This window comes from Linepithema humile, chromosome 2, assembly GCF_040581485.1.
Source record: "Linepithema humile isolate Giens D197 chromosome 2, Lhum_UNIL_v1.0, whole genome shotgun sequence".
NCBI lineage: Eukaryota > Metazoa > Arthropoda > Insecta > Hymenoptera > Formicidae > Linepithema > Linepithema humile.
Window position 1 is genome coordinate 512,989 of NC_090129.1, and position 21,613 is coordinate 534,601.

The 21,613-nt window shown below is 34.1% G+C and overlaps 1 protein-coding gene across 4 annotated transcripts; it reads right to left on the reverse strand.

Annotated features, from left to right (window-relative positions):
* Positions 1 to 5: 5 nt before the first annotated feature.
* On the reverse strand, positions 6 to 21,456 carry LOC105673721 (phospholipid phosphatase 1-like). Of its 4 annotated transcripts, none has more exons than XM_012369551.2 (6): positions 21,208 to 21,456; positions 14,093 to 14,255; positions 5,792 to 5,946; positions 4,530 to 4,756; positions 3,831 to 3,951; positions 6 to 3,111 (listed from the first exon to the last, which is right to left on the reverse strand). In XM_012369551.2, the coding sequence occupies exons 1-6, from the start codon at positions 21,211 to 21,213 to the stop codon at positions 2,725 to 2,727; spliced, it is 1,059 nt and encodes a 352-aa protein (XP_012224974.1). In that variant the 5' UTR covers positions 21,214 to 21,456; the 3' UTR covers positions 6 to 2,724. The 4 variants fall into 4 exon arrangements, with proteins under 4 accessions (XP_012224974.1, XP_012224976.1, XP_012224975.1 ...); XM_012369553.2 differs by lacking the exon at positions 21,208 to 21,456 and adding an exon at positions 18,686 to 19,275; XM_012369552.2 differs by lacking the exon at positions 21,208 to 21,456 and adding an exon at positions 18,680 to 19,274.
* Between the last annotated feature and the right edge of the window lie 157 nt (positions 21,457 to 21,613).

The window sequence follows — 21,613 nt, forward strand, 5'->3', positions numbered from 1 at the left end:
CAAAGTTGAGGGAAAACATTTTATTTCTAACTTTTGCATCTCATTCTTTTGCTCGACAGGCAAATTGATACTATTTTGTACAAGGAAAATCTCAAAACAACGGAGCGAGTTTTCCGCATCTAAATTGTAGACTTTTGGGGACTCCACGATGCGATAAAACATTTTCCATCTCATCGATAATTAATATAAAAATTTAGCATTTAAATATTTATGTATTATTTATATAAAAGTAGAATTGTGATAATGACGCAAAAGTTAATTTTAATTTATCAGATACTCGTTAAGAGTAAATTTATTTATATGCAAAAATTATAAAAAATATATACTATTTTTCTATTCGCTTAAAACATTGTTTTCTTTTCGTTTTAGTCTAATGAGCAGTTTTTCTGGATTAGTTAGTATAATGGAGATCCCAAATAAAGTCAATATTTTGCGGTCGCGAGGCTGGAAAGAAGGCAGTGCCTTAAGATCGGCTTAAGAATAATCTCGAGTAAAAATAAGCCGCGGTACATATGCTCGTCGCAGCATGCACCTTCTATGTACACAATCGCGAAACATATTACAATTCATACTAGGATTGTGCGATTAGTTTCAACTAATGCAATTCATTTATAGAAAAAATTCCTTCCCTACCTTAAATAATACTTTTTACAATATTTACAATCTCGCATAATGTGTGATTATATATGACGGAAATCGAATGGGGCGTATTAGAAATAACACGCTCCTTACGGTAGGTGTACACTATAAAAATAACAATTGGCAGAGTTAAAGCACACTCACGTACAATGTAATCACTTTAATTTCGCGTTACTCCACCATTATCCACCGCGCGCGGTTGCATTGTGTAGTATATAAATACTACTTGTATTTATGGTCCATAACTCTGACAGGTGAATACTTTATGTTCCCAGCGCGTACGTGCATATACGTCATTTCAATACTATTGCGAAAAGTATTCGAGTATGAGACTTACGTCGAGCGACATCCTTATCGCGCACGGCTTTTCACTGGTTAAAAAAACCGATGTTAAAAGCCGTGCCGCGCCGCGCGGTTTGAAAATCGCTTTGTTAACGACGTATTAACGTCCACTTTTAGAGATAATAAAACTACAGATAATAATACCATACGGCTATAATAATACTACTATTTATAATATACATTCGTTTCTGCACATCCGTGAGGGCGCTCTTTTCGCATCAATTTTTTGTTGCTATTCATTACTCGTAAATAAATTAAGAATTATCTCACATCGACGAAAATATGTACATTCGAAAGTTGCATTTCGGAATGTGAAAAAAAGATTTTTAATATACACCTATAAATCTTTAAGAATTATCGTGAATAAATTAACTTACCACTGACTTAATCTTCTAACGCATTAATTCAAGTTTTATTTTATCCGCTAGTTGCGCATTATATACTAGAAATGAAAACTAAATCCTTTGCTATAGTACAAAATTTTACACGTAATAAAAAACGGATTGCACGCGGTTTGCTTCTATTTTTCGTCTAAAATGTAGCCGAAGATTGAAGCGAGGAATAGAACCCATAATAATAGAACCCAATAATAGGATGATAGAACCCAACATACATACAACTCGAATTGGTTGCATTTGACTCTTATTAGGTGAATTCGTAGCATTGACGACACGCACATCTGGGATTCATTGATATGGCAATTTTCAAAGTTAGATAATTAAATTGTGTAATCGTTGCAGGAATGTAAGTATTGATAAGAGCGCGGGGAACGTTTGAGATATTAAGAGACGTCAGTATTGACGAAGAGAAAAATCTCAGATGGAGACAAAGTTAACTTGTCGCATCAGATTACCATTTTGTTCAATTGGTTGGCTCTCGATTTTTACGGTTATTACTATATTACTAAATCAGACCTACGCAGATCAGTCAACAGTCAACACGCGCGAGTGATCTGCATTCACGTAGGATCAACGTAGGGCCAGTTTTGACTATATTTTTTGTATTTCTACTCCGTTTATATTAAATAAATTTCTCTTTATATGGTTTTAAAAAACCAAACCTAGTCAAAATCGAAATTTTTAGAAATATTGCAAAATAACTGTTACCACCTAAATTGATAAAAAAATGCTGCCTAAAACGATTCGTAAGATACCTGAAAAAATAGTTAATACGACAATATCTACTAACATGTGCTAGAAACGGCCAAAAACTGGTGACTTGATCCTACTTACGAACTTCCTACTGTTCCCTTCCGAGTCCAGTACCATTTCGCACCTGCTAAAACCTTGTGATCGACGCGCACGTGATTTTGATATGTGTATCTTTTCAGCGGAATGTAAACGTTCGACTATTTCGTACTCTGAGCAGTTTGTAAGTTAATAGAAAAATCAATGTCGTACGTTTCAATCCCCGATGTGCATCGAGAGAAACCTCCCCACCAAGCTTATAGATCTCTATGATTGAATCAATCGTTTCAGAAAGAAAGTTACGTCCAAAATCCTTGTAAAAAATACGATAGCACCGATACAACTGCGAGAAAAGGCATGCTACTTCTGTTCTATTATCACCTCTGTATGGATAATTGCAATGTTTTGTTGCGCAAAATTACCAACGAAAATTTAAGTCAGAAACTCCGACATCTTTGGATGGCAAAGGCATTTCCAAAACAAGTGATTCGATCATCCCTCTCCCCCTCCTATTCTACTTTTATACTGCAAATTGTTCCGCGCGAACGTCTCGCGTTCATTCCCTCCAAGTGGTCGTGATGTCCTTCATCTCCCGGGCCTCCGAGATATCGACGACGGCAGGACTGAGTAACTTTGTGTTCTGCTTGCGCTGCTTGTCAAAGCCGTTCTCGCCGATCTGGCCGTTCTCCAGAGTCTCGTTAAGGGTGTGCGTCGCCGAGACGGTGGCGGCGGCGCAATCGAGATGGAAGAGCCGGCAGGGCACTGTTACGACGAACAGACTGAACAGGAACCCGAGAACATCGCCGGCGAGCACATCCCACCAGTGGTGCCGGTTGTCGCTCACTCGGGTCATCGAGCACGTCACGCCCCACATGGCCACGAGGCATTGCAGCCACGGTTTCAGAAACAATGTCCGATTCGGCATACGGATCTGCAGATACCACTGTGTGCGATGCGACAAAGCGACGTTTAAATAAAAGTGAAAACAGGACTTCTCTCGCGCGACGAGACGATATTCGTTGGCGGCGAAAGTACGCAAAAAACCGGTCTGTTCTGTTTCTTGCCGAAATATTTATCTCTTTTCTTCCGCCTTTAAAATGAATCACGTTTATTTCTGGAAATTTACTTGGTGACTCCCGTAATTTATCTATCCGTTGTGCAAAAATCGATATATTGTTAGTGGATTTTTTTCGCAAGATTCTTTAGTTTGCCGCTTAGATACTGACTATCGATACCGGAGAGAAAAGTGTTCGACACTGGCATCGAAGTTTTCTGCATTGCCAGCAGGTTACTGAACTTTACGGATAAATTGACGAAACGTTTTATCGTTTTATCAGGAAGAATTCTGACGACAGTCATCCTGGTTTTTTTCGTGAAATTTATCGATCTTCGTATCTTTAATATATTGCTGTTTGCACTCATTTTTTAATTAAAATTACATAGCCACACCTATTTTTCGACACTACCGGTAAACAATACAGTCGTTTCGTACATGTACATATTACTGTCAGAAATAAATATATTACACAATATAATTTAATATAATACAATGTAATGTAATCCTCAATCATTAAGAATCTCACGAAAAATGCAAAGATGACCATTTTCAGATTTCTCTTTGATTTAACTAGTGTATTAGAAAGATATTTCTCGAGTTCTTACCACCAGAAAGATGCTTGTGTACACCGAGAGAGCTGAATGACCGGAGGGAAAAGACTTGCTGGAATCCTGGATGTAAAAATATGACGTCTTAGTATTTGTGCACGTATAAGAATTGATGTATCTGAAAAAAAAATTCGAGAACCTTAGTAAGCGCATGAAAACTTAAAATTAAAAATTAAACAAATTCTTATTATAGTTAAAGAATATTAATTCCAATATATAATTTTTATTAATATTATTTTAAAAATGCGATACGTTATAAAATATACTAATTGCGCTGTAGAACTCTATGTAACCGACTGTAAGTATTCGGTACTTGCAACGAGTAAACCTACTTTGCTTGCAATCAATACGTGCATCGCCTATATAATTAATTATATTTTTAAGTTAAATAAAAAAAACATATACTTTTATTAACGTATGCAGATATGTATATAATTTAGAATCACATTACAATCAATTTTAATTAACAAGTCCGTTTACTACATTTTATTCTCCGACAATGATTCCTATTTGGCAATTACTTATAGATGCCTGACATGCAAATTTCCTTGTTTCTTTGTCAGAGTCCATTCATGCGTTACATACATGCTGTTCGTATATCGGGTCTGCCTACGCCGATAACAGAAAAGTAGGAGCTAAGTCGGGTAGCAGCTACACCGGAACAAAGGAGGCAAGTTAGAAAGCGATCATGCTTACTCATCGGTGCAATTGTTCGCCTCGTGTGGTTTGCACGTGTCGAAAAAGTGCGGTCGCGGTTCACCGATCAAAATCTTCATGATCGCGCACAAGAGCGTGAGCGTGAGGATTCCTACAGTGTAATCGCTGTACCAACGCCAGATCTGTCTATTCCTGGTGCTGCCGCTGCGACCCGGCACATTCTCGTAACTGTTGGTGAGATGGCAGACGTATTCTGCGATCCCCATCTGAAAGCGAGCAAAAAGTGATACATACATCACTCTAATTTCTCGAGACTTCCGTCTCGTCGTTGCAGATTGCATCACGACGTGAAAAAAAAAAGAATTATGAATTTTTTCCGAAAGTAAATTAGTGTCTTTTTATCGGCGCGGGCATTCATTTCACCATTCTTGTGTGATTTTCATATTTTTTTCATTATTAATAAATAATTTCATGTTTCTGATAAAAATAAATCTTTGAACCTTGATACTTATTTTCTTAAATATAAATTATAATATAAACAATAATAAATTAATTTTTATAGTATAAGAAAAAATGGGCTACTTAAACTTTGACATTAAACTAATAAAAATTTCAATGCAAAAAAATAAAATAAATTTATAACTTGCAAGATTTAAATAAAACTTTTTCTAATTGTAAGTAGATCTTACGAATTATGGATTCAATAAGCTCTTCTATTTTAAAAAAAGTAAATTTAAAATTTATAAACATTGCTTAGCGATTGGTTTAATTATTATGTATTATGTAGTGCCGGCACACACATAATCCATCTTAAAAAGAAGTAAGAATAGATTGCAGTCGTCGAGACAGATTTGCATTTACAATGCAGTACATATAATAAAGGAAATGTAAATCATACGTTTTAACCTTTGACTCGAGTAGTAAAAATCTTGAATAAGTAAAGTATGCAAGACCTGTCACCTCTTTTTATCCTAGGAGAATTTAAATGTTTGGTATGAACGGATGCTAAAGAACTAAAAATAGAAAGAAACATTTAAAACGAAAACAAAACTATTTCTAAAATTAATATTAAATGTTTTATTATATTTTCTTCGTCAGTCATAAAAATCATTTAAAAAATTTTGCATTTAATCTGCGGACATTTCTGGACATTTTTAATCCAACTTGAAATTTACAACATTTATGGAATATCCTTAAAATATAATTAATATCGTAAGCGACTTATTAAATATATTCAACATATAACAAATTCTTTCACAAGTTTGGCATACGATCGAATATAAAAAGATATATGTACTTACCACTATTATAGGCATGAGAGCAGTGCCGCTTATCAGCAAGCCCATGGAGATCGTGTCGCCCGTGAACTTGAACGAAAGCTTCGGATCATTGCAGAAGAAGCCAATCTGCTGATGCGGTAACACATTGAGCTCCAATAGCGCCACAAGCAAAATCACTAAAATGAAAAAAATAAATGCGAATTAGTTAAAAATTAGAAAAGTGTGACAATTTTCCTCAATATTTTGGCAGAGGAAAAAATCGGTTCTAAATTACTTCAAAAATCTAATTAAATAGACATTCGGGAATTTTACAACACTCTGTATAACAATAAATTATTCTTTTTAGTAACTATAGTTTTTCAAGCGGATTTCAACATACAAATTAAAACATTTTAAATTGCATTAGAGATAAAAACTGACATGAAGAAAGTTTTTGGCATCAAGAACAAATTAATTTCCTTTCCTATTTTTTCGACTATCTGCTTTTAAAAATTCCAAAATTTTAAGAATTATACTGCTTAAAATAAGACATGTAATTATCAAATCAAATACGAAATTTTGATAATTGATAAATAATAATCAGCAGACAATTGTGTCAAATGATGAAATCTTTTTCGTAATGAAGCAGATTAGATAAAGGTGCGTAACCGCATTAGCAATCGTGCGAAAGATTGAAATTACTACCGCCTCGTATTCGAATTTCCATGCTACGGATTACGCACAAATGTTTTCAGCAGATTCTTCCGCGGTAATTAATAACATGAGATTTATTTTTCCGTATTCGCGCGCGGATTTGAACTAGCCGCGATTATCTCAATTTCGATTGGTTGTGATATACACGATTAAAAAGAAATTGTTTTACTAAACGCACTACAAATATACTTATAGCGACGAGTCCACTTGATCACATATGGCATTATCCTCTGACTTTCGCTGACTTTCCTTTGACGCCGTCCTTTCTCCTTCACATCGGAAAATCTTTTTCGTTCGACAAATGGATTACTGCGCGTCTCGCGAAAGGAAAACGACGACATCCTCGCTCGCATATAACACGAATACTCCGAACGCGAGTCATATATATAATGTCACGCTATCTGTCACGTCATTACTACGATTTAGCGCGCGTGCGCAAACGTAACATTAATGATGTTTCTAAAATGCGTTGCAAATATAAAAGACATCCTTAGATTTTTATGAAATAATACAAGCAAAAGGAGAAAACGCACACGCAATCGTGAAAAAATAATAATGTAATTTCGGCAGTTTTCAATATCAAATTCTTTGAAATCTCCTGTTGCAATGTGTAACTTTCTGATTGCATGTTAAATCCGATTTACATGCAAACACGTGAAATTTTAATTTAGTGGAAAATTTCGTAGGTTTTATAATTTATAAATTTTATTATTTATAAAGGTTCTAAGAGAAATGTATTTATTTTAAATATTATTTATTTATTTATTTTAAATAAATTCCTTTGACACATACACAGAAAAATTTTGAATTATAAGTCATGTTTTTAATATAAAATATCTAAATTATTAACTATATAAATTTTTATCTCTATGGATATTCGATTGTCAAGAGAGAGATTCTACAGTTTCCTTCCTGATCAGAAATACTGAGTTTGTGTATAACATGCGCACAATAATATTAATAACGTAATCAGTCGACGAGGCAAATGTGGGTCAATTATCTAAATAACAATTCCATAGGTAAATTATTGTAATATTGCGTTCATGCGTGTATACCGATAATTTTATTAAGCTGCATCATCGACAACATACAATGCGTGTATCGATCTACTGCTCGCATTTGTCACGACAAATAAAATCTATAATAAAAAAAATTAATTTTGTCACGAATAATCAAATATATAAATAAAAAAAATAAAGACGGAAATAAGTTTTGGACAAGTTTTCTCATGAAAAAAGTCGATTTCGTATTAAAACCGAATAATAAAAATAACCGTCAAAAAATTTCGTATAATGTATTAAAACAGCAAATTTTGCCGGTAAAAGGTCAAAGATACCACATTCCTTATTTGGACGCTGATACTTCGCGTTATACGTTTCGCAATAAAAAAATTTATATTACATCTTTGACATTTTACCGGCAAAATTTCCTGTTTTAATATATGCGATATACATAATTGATCAAGGAAATTTTGTCGGTAAAATGTCAAGAATGTAATACAATCCTTAATAAAAGTTCAATGATAATAAATTATTATAGATAAATTCTGCAAATGTCTGCAAACATTCAAATGTAACAAAATTAAGAATATCGAGAGCACAATAAGAATTTAGAACGGAAAATAATTAAGAATACAAAAAGAATGTAAAACGAAAACTCGAACATTACCAGGTGCACGGTAATCAATTAAATTTGCTAGAGTTCTGAACAAAATCAATCATTTAATAATTAAATTATTATATTTAAATCTTTTAAACTAAACATATACAAAACGTAAACATAAACAAACATCCAATGCATTGCATAAGTTATTATTGCTTTAAGATTTGGAGCATCTTACGTATTTTCAATAAATTAATTTTTTTCTAAAAATATAATTAGATTGTTGAAAATATCTATATAAATTTATAAACACAGTAGTTAAAGTTTATGATTAAAACAATAAGACATTACATATATTAATAATCTTGACAAATAAATTTGACTCGAGAATGCGGTTTCTATAAAGAAATAAATCTGATAAATATTATCTCCCCGTCGAGCGTGAATGCAAAATGCACTTGCCATGTGCTACTCAAAAAACAGCAGCTTTTTGTCGTTAGATATGCATGTTCCATGTACAATCCAGTTACTTACGCAAGATAAAAAAATACGATAATTACTCGTGTAATAATTGCGATTTACAATTACGATTTGCTACACCAATGTTTCATGTATAATATTGTACAATCCGATTATTTACGCGAGACAAAAAAATACGATAATTACCGCGTAATAATTGCGATTTACAATTTTTTGCTACATCATAACCGCAAAATTATGAATATATTTACAAAGTTATGTATAAATTATGTATATTTACAACATTAGCAAATAAAATTAATCAAACCTTTTTTTTACACAATAATCCTTTCTTGGACTTGATGACAATTTTAACGTACTGCTGAGTAATTTTAAGATATTTCTATCTTTATATTACTAGGACATACATGCGCGCATTATACGTGTCCCTTTTTTCTGTTCTTTCCTTTCGTATCCATTTAATTGTATCTGTTTAAACACTTTAAACTTGTCAAACAGCTATTAAAATAAATCTTGTGTACAAAACTGAAACTCACGCTTCCTCATTATCAATTCGCAACAAACATGTGTAATCATCATGACTAATTAAAATTTGCAAATGTTACAAAGATCGAACAATCTGCACAATTAGCATATCAAATAAATCGCCATATACACGAGTAATTTTTTTAGCGATTTTGAGAAAAAAAAATTTTTTAATTAAATATCACACACATGTCATTCTTTTTTTATTTAACATCGAAGGTTATCAATTATCAATTCAATAATTCACAATAAGTTATCAGAGTGAGATAAACTATTGAGAATATAATCAAACATACTGTCTCCTCTTTCTGTTTAGAAAGACTGTTTGTAGCTGTATATGTCCGGAATCGCGGCAGCCTTGATCTTCCGCGTCCACGAGTGCGGCTACATACTTGCTGCATAACGAGACGAGCGGGCAAATTACGGGGATTAAGTACCCTTTGTCACACTTTCGCAGCGAGCGATGTCTCATCGCGATAGAAAGAAAAACGAGTAGACCGGAATTGCAACGTGTATCGTGATTCATTCTTAATGCATGCCGACGTTTAGCTACGCAAGTTGGAAAACGGTAGAATGACTTATTAACTCGACATCGTCGTACACAAAAATGTTCTACGAAAAATTTTATACGATTCATCATGAATGATTTCATCACCGATCACTATTATCTTAGAATTATAAGAACACCGAAATTTATATGCGAACGCTGTTACTGCGCTGCTACTTTCGATTATTAATTAGTATTTCTATTGTATTAATTTTTTTCTTTTTCTTTTCACGCGAAGATTTGCCACACATATAACATTGACGCGATACGCACATAAGTTGAGAAACAATACAAAATGGAAACTCACGACTTGCTCATTTGCTTATACAATTTATCTTGATTTATCAATTCGCGACAAACATACGTAACCATCACGACTAATTAAAATTTGACCTAAATATACCAAAGATCAAATAATCTGTATAATATTGAATACAGAGAGAGAGAGGGGGGGACATATAAATACTTATTTTAATTTGATAAGAGTCTAAACCGTCTTATAAATAAATAAATATTGAGTAAGCTAATTTTATCAAAAATACTTTATCTCAATGTTTTCTTCTCAATATTTTATCTGAATATTTAAGACGGTTTAAATTTTTATCAAACTAAAATGAGTATTTATGCTTTATTTTTACAGTATTTATATTTTATTTGTTGTTTCTCATTTGTAACTTTTAATGTAAAGCATAATCAAAAAATATGTTGAGTTAATCATTTCCTTTTTAGTAATAAAAATAATAATTTTGATACATAATCTATTATAATTTATGCCGAGAAAAATTCATTAAATAACAGAGTATCAATTTTACGATTAATTGTAAGATGGACTGGATTATGTAACGACTTTTACGTGCAAGAGGCATCGTTCGATTCAGGGTCGCATGCGTATACATGTATGAGCGCACATTTACGCCTTTAGGAAGACCCCTAAATCTCGAAATTAGTCTTGAGTCAGGCCCCTTAATTCGAGCCTGACTAACCGTGCGTATCACACTCGTTACATATGTGACAGGCGCATAGAGAAACGGACAATGAGTGGCACACATCTGTATGCCGTAAACGTTGCGGGGGAGAATACAACGCTCACCCGCGCGACATACACGGCTGTGCTATAATCAGTTAAGAGGTTAAAGCCCCGTTTGATACCTCGGAATATGTAAAACTTTTTTCTTTTTTTCTTGCCACGCGAGGATTTGTCACACGAATAGCATTGACGCAATACGCACGCGCGATTGAGACAATATAAAGAAAAAAAAAATATTATAAAAAAATTAGCTCGCTCAATATGTATTCATTTGTAAATCAACTTAATTCAGAATTATTTACAGTACATTTGTATCTAAAAATGCAAATTGTACAAAATAGAAATTTTTGTCAAAGTTTTATCTTCTTTTTTACTTTTTTAGTAATTGCTTCTTTTTGCAACTCTAAGTAACTATTGATTGCAATGATATGTTATCAAAAATATATTTTAACTTAAACTTACATAATGATAAAATGAATGTAATAAAATGCGTATATATAAAATTCTTCTGACACCAATAAAAAAAAAATAATCGCGACTTAGATATGTTAAATGCCAGTTCTTTTGCATACTTTGAATATATTCACTTTCAAGAGATTCCTCGCATCGAATAACAGTCGTATGTTCGTAATTGTCGCATATGATGCTTAGAACGAGACTGTGCGGCTCATTGCCATCATTACGCGACAGCAGTTGCGCAGAGGTATTTAAAGCGACGCACGTCCGTAAAAATTCTAGTCAAACAGCCGTCTGTAATATATTGCATTGCACAAAGCGGCAACGCCCGTAAAAATTCTAGTCAAACAGTCGTGTGTGATATTGCATTACGCAGTTCGCGGTTTCCCTCTGTCAGGCTTCATTACACGCGTGGTTTCATCCCCGACGAATGCGCTTCCATGCAAAAGACCGCACTCGTACCACGCAAGCGAAAGAGAAAAAAAAGAATCTCTCGGTCAAATCCAATTCTCGGGTGTGATCGGTCTGATGCCGAACAATAATTGATTACATATCAATTTTACATTAAATTTTATCATTACTAATGAAAAAGAGAGTAAAAAATATCATAATAATATTCTCTGATAAAAGTACATGAATCTCTCTCAAAAGATTCAGGTTCTATATTTTTTACAAAACCGTTTAAAAGATATATTAGTAATCGAAAAAATGAATTTTTGGAAATAGAAACAAAAAATATAAAGCAAAAATAAAATCATAATGTTGATTATTATATCTCGTATTCTCTTTTCTTTTTCATTTATAAATCTTTTGCCAAGTGAAAGCGAAGCAGAGAAGAGATAATTGCTGCGCTTGAAAAAGCGAACCACAACTGTCTGTGAGAATTAAATTAACTATAATAGCGCGTCAGTTTCCGTGAAGTTTCACACTTATAACGGACACATTGTTCAGGAAGAATGCGCGGCGTGCACTTCCGACTATTCGCGGTTCGCTTGCTAATGCAATAACGTCAGACGCATCAGTTTAACAAGCTAACACTCCCTCCCGTAAAGACATGCACATTCGTCAGCCGCGGGTATTTATGGGGCTAATGAAAGCCACGCTGAGCTTAATTAGCGAAATGGATGAACTTTAAATACGATATTCGGCGTGTCTACCATTCTCATACGCGTTAGACTAAAATAGACGGTATGACTTGCATTGCGGAAACGCTCACTGAAACGTGAGTGACCGCGAAATCCACAATTTGGAATTTCCCTTTCAAAAGAAGTGAGTAGGTTTACAGGATGTCCAAGACCACCAACCGTATCACCAGACAATAACAGACTTTTCTAAAATCATTTGAAGACAAAAGTCTTTATACTAAAAAATCGAAGCTACAATAGTTTTTAAATGGGAAGTATTTGTTCATCGATTAGATTGTCAAAAATTCACGCACACAAACACGTCGCATATTGATTTTTATATCTTTACCATATGAAAACCTCAGAAATCTACTATTAATGGGTGATAGATTAATCCGAAATACCTTATATATTTTACATTATTTTTTAATATATTCTCTTAATGATATTAAAATAAAACAAAATTAGATTGATTTACGATACGCAGCAGAGGAGTTGTTCACAAGTTGAAATCGAGTTTAAACTCGATTTCGATAAATATTCGATAAATTCTCTAAGTTAAGAATTTTGAAACCGTATGTACGTTATCCTCTTCAATAATACCATCCTTATTATTTTTTATAGTTTTCGACCTCGCCCTTACTTTTACAGATGCGGCAGAGTGTCGAACATGTAATTCGTCCGATGATATTCCGTGCAAGTTTTATTTTTGTTCTAATGTGACAAAGTACGCGTCGGGAACACCGCCGTTCAAACACATCGTGCGATTTTCATATTCATGTCACGAACGCGGTAAGTGCTTTGGAGAAGTGCAAGCAGGAGCGAAAAGAAGAGGAGAAATTTTTAATATTTAATAAAAATTTGCAATTTTTAATATTTACGGTTATTATATATCAATATACAATTCTTTTATTAGATATTTGCATAAAAATTAGTAAAAGTTTAACGTGCGTAATAATTATTTGTCAATTATTTTAAACGCTGCTATAATTTAGATGTGCCTTGTATGTTACAGATCAACTTATGAACAGTTCGCTGTTGCGCATTGTACCGGTAAATCAATCCAATTTATTTTTATTGTAATATCATAAAGGGAGTAGATTTATATAAAATAATATAAAATATACAAAGTATCTCGGATTAACTGTGTCACTCGTTAATAGCAGATTTCTGAGGTTTCTTATATGAAAGATATCAAAATCAATATGCGACATGCTTGAGCGTGTAACTTTTGGATAATGTAATTGATCAACTTTCTCATTTAAAAATTATTGTAGCCTTGACATTTTGGTATAAAGATTTTCGATTTCAAATAACTTCAAAAATATGCTATTAATTAATAGATTTACTAACGTACGGTTGGTCTTCAGCACTTTGTATATTTGATAAAAAGATGACGATGGTGGATATTTCGAAAAAAGTTTGCTAGCGATAAATTTAAATAAATGAGGCAAATGTCGAAAGATTATCAAACCCATCCACATGCATGAGTGATCGTCAAATTCGAGTTTGATAGAATTTGCTACGACGTGAAATTACATACACGACGGAGAAACGCAATAAATAAAACTTAAAATTCAATTTACGAGAATTACGTAATAACATGATTATTTCCGCAAACTTTAATTGCGAATTTTGCGCCCGCGCGCGCGCGCTATCGCGTACATCGATAGCCGAAATTTTTCATTTAAATTGATATAAATATTTGTCAAATTGTTGAGCAAACAATAAGAATTTTTTGACCTATTTTTGGCCTCTTTCGTCAGGTAGAACTTCAAGTAGCAAGAAAAGTAGAAAAATAAGCGAAACAAATAGTATGCAAATTGTGCAAGATAACTGTTATTTTCCATTTCGTATTGTTGACTTACCAGATAATGCCAAAACCAGATCCAACACGTATATCAAACGTATGATTTTTCTGCAAACACCCATGATCTTCTCCGTATGTGTTGTCGTCGCGGCGCCGGTGTTGTCCGCAATTTCCTCCGACAACGTAATCGTGCTGCACTTGGTTAATTCTTCCGTCGATCTCTAAAAAAGAAGATCATCAGAAAATCGTCAGAAAGATCGCAGAGTTAAACAAGTACATATAAAAAGATGCAAATATAAAATGATACAATAAATGCAAAAATAAAAAAATTAACAATTTAAAAAATTAGAATAGTGATTTTAATAGTAATACAAATAATAATAATCATATGATCAATAATAGATGTCAATCCTTTCTCTGATAAAATATATTTTATCAGTAGTATTAATGCTCGATAGCAGTGTTAACTTTTGTGACAAGAGTGACATTTCTGATATCGAACAAATCTTCTGCTGCGAACAAAAAAAATATATCTTTCGTATTAAAAAAATTACAAGATTAACAGCAACAAAAAATATTCAATTACAGAGTCAACGAGAAGCGCGGGATTTCGTAAGGAATAAATCGCGAATGGGACTTCGGCGCATAATAGATGTGTGGAATTGATTATCATTTGATTATTTGAATATATATATTATTTGATGCGCGCGGCAAATAAATAGAATCTACTTGTGCACATATGGTTTAATCTAATCTACTTATGATTGACTGTGACGCACATTTGCGTTGCAATTTCATCGGCGCTCAAAAGACTGCGCGACTATTTTCCAACATCACGTGCCAATCGATGGATCTAACGGATCGAGCAACGTGATACATAAGTTTTCTCAACAACAATCCGCGACATACGGTCATGTCGGTTCACCGCAAGCTCCAGTCGCATTTTTCGAGTCCGCGGCAATGCGTTTTTCGTAAAACGATCCGGTGAGATCACGCGTTCAACTTGATACGCAAAAACTTGGTCGAATTACGTTATGTCGGGAGACAGATTGGTTTCACTAAATATAGCCAAACGTATCACAGTTCGCACGTTAAATAGCGTACCTTTTTATTACACGCCCGACATTAAAAGGGGTAGTTAATTTTGTCGCTGCTAATAACGATCGATAGTTCGCAGATGTTGGAAATTCTATCGCGCTGACACGCTCAACGCGCTGTACGGACGCTCCAACAGGAACCGACCTCTTAATGGCATCGAGCCGCCCTTGGCATACTTGTCGCCCCCAAACATTATGCTTGATTACGCGATATTGAGGAACGACGGCTCCATTATATTACTCGCTTTAATAACGCGAATACCAAAAATTTTCCGTATCATTAAACTGACACGAGAAGATTTTGGATTTCCTGAATACATAAGCTCACAATTCCAGGAGAAAAATGTTTGTAAAGTTGAATTATTACAGAATCGGCAGAAGAATATTGCCTCTCTGTCAAGGCGAGAACAAAGTTTGTATTCATCCGACGTTTCACTCATGCGAAACGAGAAGATCGTTTCCAATGATGGACGTCAATATTGAGTCACTTTCGATCGTTGGTCAAAGGTATCTCGATAAATCGCCTAATACAAATGGGAAGATGAAGCTAAATAGGTATATATTTGTGCTGTTTGAATCCCGAGAAACAGAGAAAGAGTCGCGCGTACAAATAAGGTATCGTCTGAGAGAACATAGACACGCGATTCTTACACGCGGCCGTGCATCATTATTGTCCTCAAAGAACATAGGCATTGTACCTTGGATTTCCTGCTGCTAGTGTCGCAAGAAATTATTTCGACCACCTGTTGGATCTATTCGCGGCTTCCTTTTACGGTCTATCCGGTCGTACAGCCGGCTCCGAATTACCAGAATCGTTTTAACAATAAAACAACATTCGTAGGATAAATTGGATGTGTAAAAAAAACAAAAGAAAACATTAACATCTTACCTAATTCTACTTGAAAGTTATGCAAATTCTTAAAATACCGAATGTTTTGTAAAGTTTGCCTCGAGTCTCAGAGATTTTTAACAATCGAGTGTCATTTAAGATCTCTGTTTTAATTTAATTAAAATAAAATTAACTGTAAGTTGATTAAAAAAAAAGAAAGAAATCTCATAATATATATCTGCATAAATCGCGGTTACAGAATTGAAAGCAAACCTCCCTGAAGTTTCGCTAAGAAAAACAGATTCTTATACCATGCAAATGTCGCTCCAATTGTATCAATAATACTGTTTATATCAATTGTAATTCAATAATATCGCTAAGGCACGTTGCACAGAATGATAATCGTATAAATTGCTATCGAAAACAAAATGTATTGAGTATTCGCAAATATAAACACTTATACGCATTACACATCATTTAAATTTTATAAGAGGTTCTTGCGATGTACGAAACTACGTATTTTAAGTTTTGTTATAAATTCATAATCCTTCGTCCATCCTTAGATGAAAGTGACGATAATCAAGCGTGTTCCCGAGTAGAAAATCCGGCGATTAATCGGATGGCGTCGTACAGAGCTGCAGTGCATCGATTAATGACACTTGCGCTCTAAAACGCGATAATATATCCGCGTTTCTCGCGGACGGAGAACGAGGGGCGCGCTCATCCAACTCGGTCATCTACTATGAAATAATTAGGGGGAGAACGGCCGGGGGGCCCCGTGTGTCGAACAACATCGAGAGGGTTCGTGTAACGCGAGAGGATTACTTTGCGTTTACTGCACGATGCATTCCTGCGACTTTCTACGCAGCACTTCACGCCACTCGCGTGAGATCGTTACTCTTTTCATGATAAATTTTAATCACGGCGTTTTTATGTTCACCGAGCGTTAATTGCATGATTTTAGCCCCGCGCGCTATTTTTTCCATATTATTGCATTATCGCCCGCATGGTTTATTCACCGACGATAACGTACGATCTGCACCATTGAAAAAAAAATGCATGCGGCTAAAATGCCATACCGATATCAGATTCGATCTCCTCCGAATAAATAGTCAATATACAAATAATATCAAAATAATAAGATAAATAAATTTTAATCGCATACGAATAATCTGGTTTGTCGTCGACTTTTGCTTATCTTTTAATTTGCTGATACGTAAATTTAAACTTGGCTAGAAAAGTGAGAACTACAGCTGTGTTGCAAAAAGAAGGTGATTATATAAAAGTTCACGGACGGACAAGTTAATATTTCATATATTATAAATATTATAACGCGACTTAAATTCAATTTAATCTAAGACTATGTAGAGCAAATTCAAATTGAAGTTGACGTACATTTGAATGTATAAGATAGAAGAAGAAAATTTTTCAAGGCGTAAATAATATTTGCGAGAGATATTCTGCAGATCTCTTTTCTGTGTACATTAACGGCGATGAAAAGAAACTCAAGAGATAGTTGAACTGTTTTGGACGCGATATTGCTACACAATAGCGCAATAAATTTCGGCAAATCAACAGACGACAGTTCTCACAATTCGACTCGAGAGTTTACAAATCGGCAAAGTTCCAATTAACTTTCTAATTTGATCGAATAACACGTGTATCAATAAGTGTTTGCAATAAATGTCCCAATAATAACACACGAAATCGCCAATTTGGAAAGATGTTAGAAAATGAGCGTTTTCGAAAAAATTTTCTAAGTTACCCGTAATATCAATTAAAGTGGATAATTCGCTTTTTATCTACTGATAAAAGTAAAATTATCTATTGCGTTCGATGTGTAAACAACATTATCAACAACATTTTTCGACGGCATCGATAAGGAAAATTTTAACACTATCGTTGTCGCGGAAGCACGAAGAGAATTTGCGATCGGCTGCACACGCAAATGCGTCGTAATTTTTCGACACGGTGATTAATAACAATTAATTACAAACACGGTTATATTTTTTTAGATCATATAATTGTCGTATATTATAAACATATGCAATACGTTATCGAAAATATTAATTTTTATTTGCCGTTACATTAAACACGATCATTAAGATATCAAAAATCATAATCATTGTAGCAATGCAAAAATAAAAAGATATGGCAATCATGGTAGATAAATATGATTTTAATTATAGCTATCAGGTTAATTAAAATACCACAGTTGTATTATGTTAATTAGTTATGCATAAAGTTGAATCAAATACATACAAATAAATAAATCATGCATACAAATAATCCATAAACATGCGTATAATACAAAATATACAACAATAAATTTGCATATTTACGATTGTAAACATTCGACATTACAAGCGCGCGTTATCTTGATTTCTTCTTGTTCTTGCAATCTTATCAATTCGTTCTTCCTTCTAACTTTCTTATGTAATCGATCAAATTCTTAATATATATTTTAAAATTTGACAAAATTTAAGAAGTGCGTAATGCGTGACAGATGGATAAATATAAAGAGAAAAATCTATATCATAAAAAATGTGATAGAATTAACAAATGTAATAAAAATTAACGATTCGCATTTCTTTTATAAATTTATAAATTTAATTCTTCTGAAACACAATTGTTCAAAAAGTAAAGTACGATTGCAGCCAAATATCAGTCGAGATAAGCATACATGACATAATTTACACTAAAAACTTCCAAAACTCACTCTTACTGAAGCATCAAAGCGGATTGCAGTTTAGATGTACGCGCGGGACAGATGTGCAGAATCCATCGTCAAAAATCCAAGTTCGACGTCGAACTTCACAGTCACGAATTTTATAATAAGAGCACACCGTATCGATGTCACTTATTGTTTGATATCGCGAAGAAGAGAGAGTTGCGCTCAAGTAGTTCAAGTTTTAAGAAGTCACGAGCGACACATCGTTGTTGACTCGTGCTGGACTCTGACTGACTAACTGGTTGACTGACTGATTGGCACGCTCGCGAGGAAACTTAATCGCCACTTCTCACGTGGCTACTCGATAAACACGGAATTTGCAAGCCGTGCGCGTTGATTAGATCCAATCGGATTCCTCTCCCGACTGCGTGGCCTTTAAAATGAAATTTAAAAAGATACGATCTCTCACACGTGTGTGCGTGCGTCCCCGAAATTGATCGCCGAGATCGGGATTGCGATCTATCGGCGAGTGGCGATCTCGCGAATGGTCCAAATGAGGCAGACCAACGGCCGAGCGGCGACTGTTCGCCCGCCAACGACAAACCCTACCTCGCGTCTCCAATCAACTACTTCCTCGCAAGCTCAAATTAAATGCTCTCTCTCTACCCACCCCCCCTGCTTCCCTACTACCAGCACCGTCACCACTACCCATCACTACCAACGTCGTTGCCGCCGACGCGTCACGATTTATAGTTTACGCATACTACGCGCGGCCTCTCTACCGGGCCCTCCGGTCCCTTCCCCCTAACTCGAAACCCTGGGGTGAACGAGGTCGACCCGGTCGGCTCGGAAACGCCACCGTGCAGATGCACTCTTCGCCTTTGTTCGACTTTTTGGGGGTCTTCTACATCGCGAATAAGAAGAAAATTTAATTCTTATTTGCACGTAGATTCATATTTTATTTCGAGTTTTCGACGAGTGCTACTGTGATTTGTGTATTTAATTTTTATGTTAGTTTGTCAGATTTAATATTTAATAATCAAAAGTCAAAATCGAACTTTATATTTTCGAAATCTTTTTCACTAATTTGCATTTATTCGTTTCGTAGGTTTAAAATTTAATAATTAAGAGTAATTGCAGGAATTTTTATAAAATTATTATAAATTACAGTAATTGATAATTAGATTAATTAAATCATACCTAACTCATAAGATGTCTCATTAGATAATATATTTGTAAAGAATATTTTGATTTCTATTTTATTAATGTAAACAGAAACCATATAAAAAAAATATAACTCCAAACAAACATTTCTTAAAATGCCGAAAATCACTATTTTCTTATTTAAATTAATTAATTAATGTATTCGTATTCAGAACAGCACTTTGATTTTCTATACTAAAATAAACATTTAATCAACATCGTTACATCGTACTAAACGTATAACTGAGCATAACAGCCAATTCAACAATTAAATTTGAGTATCAATTCTCTGTAAAATAAGTTGTTCGATTTAATTTGCTTTCCCGCGACAATCAGATAATTTTTTTCAACTTCTTCTGTAACGAAACAAATCGTAGTGATACGATTATATACCAAGCATGAAATTTTCGTAACAAGTCCTCAAATCACAAATTGTACATTCACATTTTTATGTCCGTACTTAATTCTAGATTAGTAGATGCTAGTAGTCTTAGTTCAAGATATTCGTGCTTAGTAATCACTGATCTAACAATCAGTAATTATTAGTTCTAACTATTAATTTGACAACTATTAATCTAATTATTAGTTCGACTCAGCTATTATTTTTTAAAATCAACATTTAGTAGCTGGCTTCTTTCATAAATAGAAAGGAATCTGTAAGAATTTATTCTGATAATTCACTTATCTTAGTTATTGATTCAAGATTATCCAATTTCTTTTTATTTCTTTTTCAACCTTCTATAAAAAGTTATAATTATTAAATATTATTTCTCATAAAAATATATATAAAACAAGTTAAATGTTGTTTTTCTTTTATACTTAGCGTTTTAATTATACCATTAAATATTCATTAAATGTAAATTGACAAAAAAATACAAAACAGCTTTTAGAACCAATAACAGGATGTCAAAATCAAGTAAAATGTTCAATAATCTTAATATATATATCTTTGTGTTGTGTGTACATTTGGATTCAGCTACTATTTTTAAATGAAGGCATATTTTAAACATTTATTACGTTAGTTTTTTCAGACCTTTTAGTCATTTGAGTAATTTCATGAATCTAATTTTCCTTCGACACATTTCAACTCGAGTGAATTTTTGATCGGAAACTTTCTTGTGCGCGCAATCATGCGAAACGACGCGCACGGAAAATGCGGAAATTCCAAACCATCTTGCATTCGTGTCATGCATTTGTTGCATATTCATTAGATGTAGCTAAACGCGCATTTCCATTTTCAGTCGCGCGCGCCTAAGCAAGAGATCCTTTCGGCATTCTATTTGACCGAATTTCGCACGATCTTTCTTCTCTCGATCTCTCAACCGCGTTCAAAAAACCTGTACGAAATCCATATATGAAAACTGTGCTCTTACCTGCATTTTCCAGGCGTGCAATCTCCAAATGGGGAAAACTGTTCGACGAATATCCGGGAACACACTTCGGTTGATTGGACGAATGTTTTTCCACACACTAATTTACGAAATCCGTTGAACAAACGTCTGTGGTTGCAAACACGGCGATACCTATCATCCGTGACAACCGCTGACGCACACTGACGCTCGGAAAACGTCAGCGTTGTCGGTGATTCAACCGTTGGCGTGCGGCTACAGTTCTTCAGATGGCGTATTATTCACGAAGAGAAAGCGGGGATCACGTGCCTCTCGCTCCACACCGCCCAAGGTGACAACCCAACACAGTCGGTATGACAAATTCCTTCCTTCTTTTATTTTTGTAAATGCTGTTTTTCAGATATATATTTTTAGATATATCTTTTATTTA

Coding starts and splice junctions, on each gene's coding strand:
- LOC105673721 (XM_012369550.2), bottom strand. CDS start 6,816: ATGCGAGCGAGGATGTCGTCGTTTTCCTTTCGCGAGACGCGCAGTAAT. Junction 3,952..4,529: donor GCGAACAATTGCACCGATGA/GTAAGCATGATC, acceptor TTTTTTTTTCAG/ATACATCAATTCTTATACGT. Junction 3,112..3,830: donor ACACAAGCATCTTTCTGGTG/GTAAGAACTCGA, acceptor CATCGCACACAG/TGGTATCTGCAGATCCGTAT.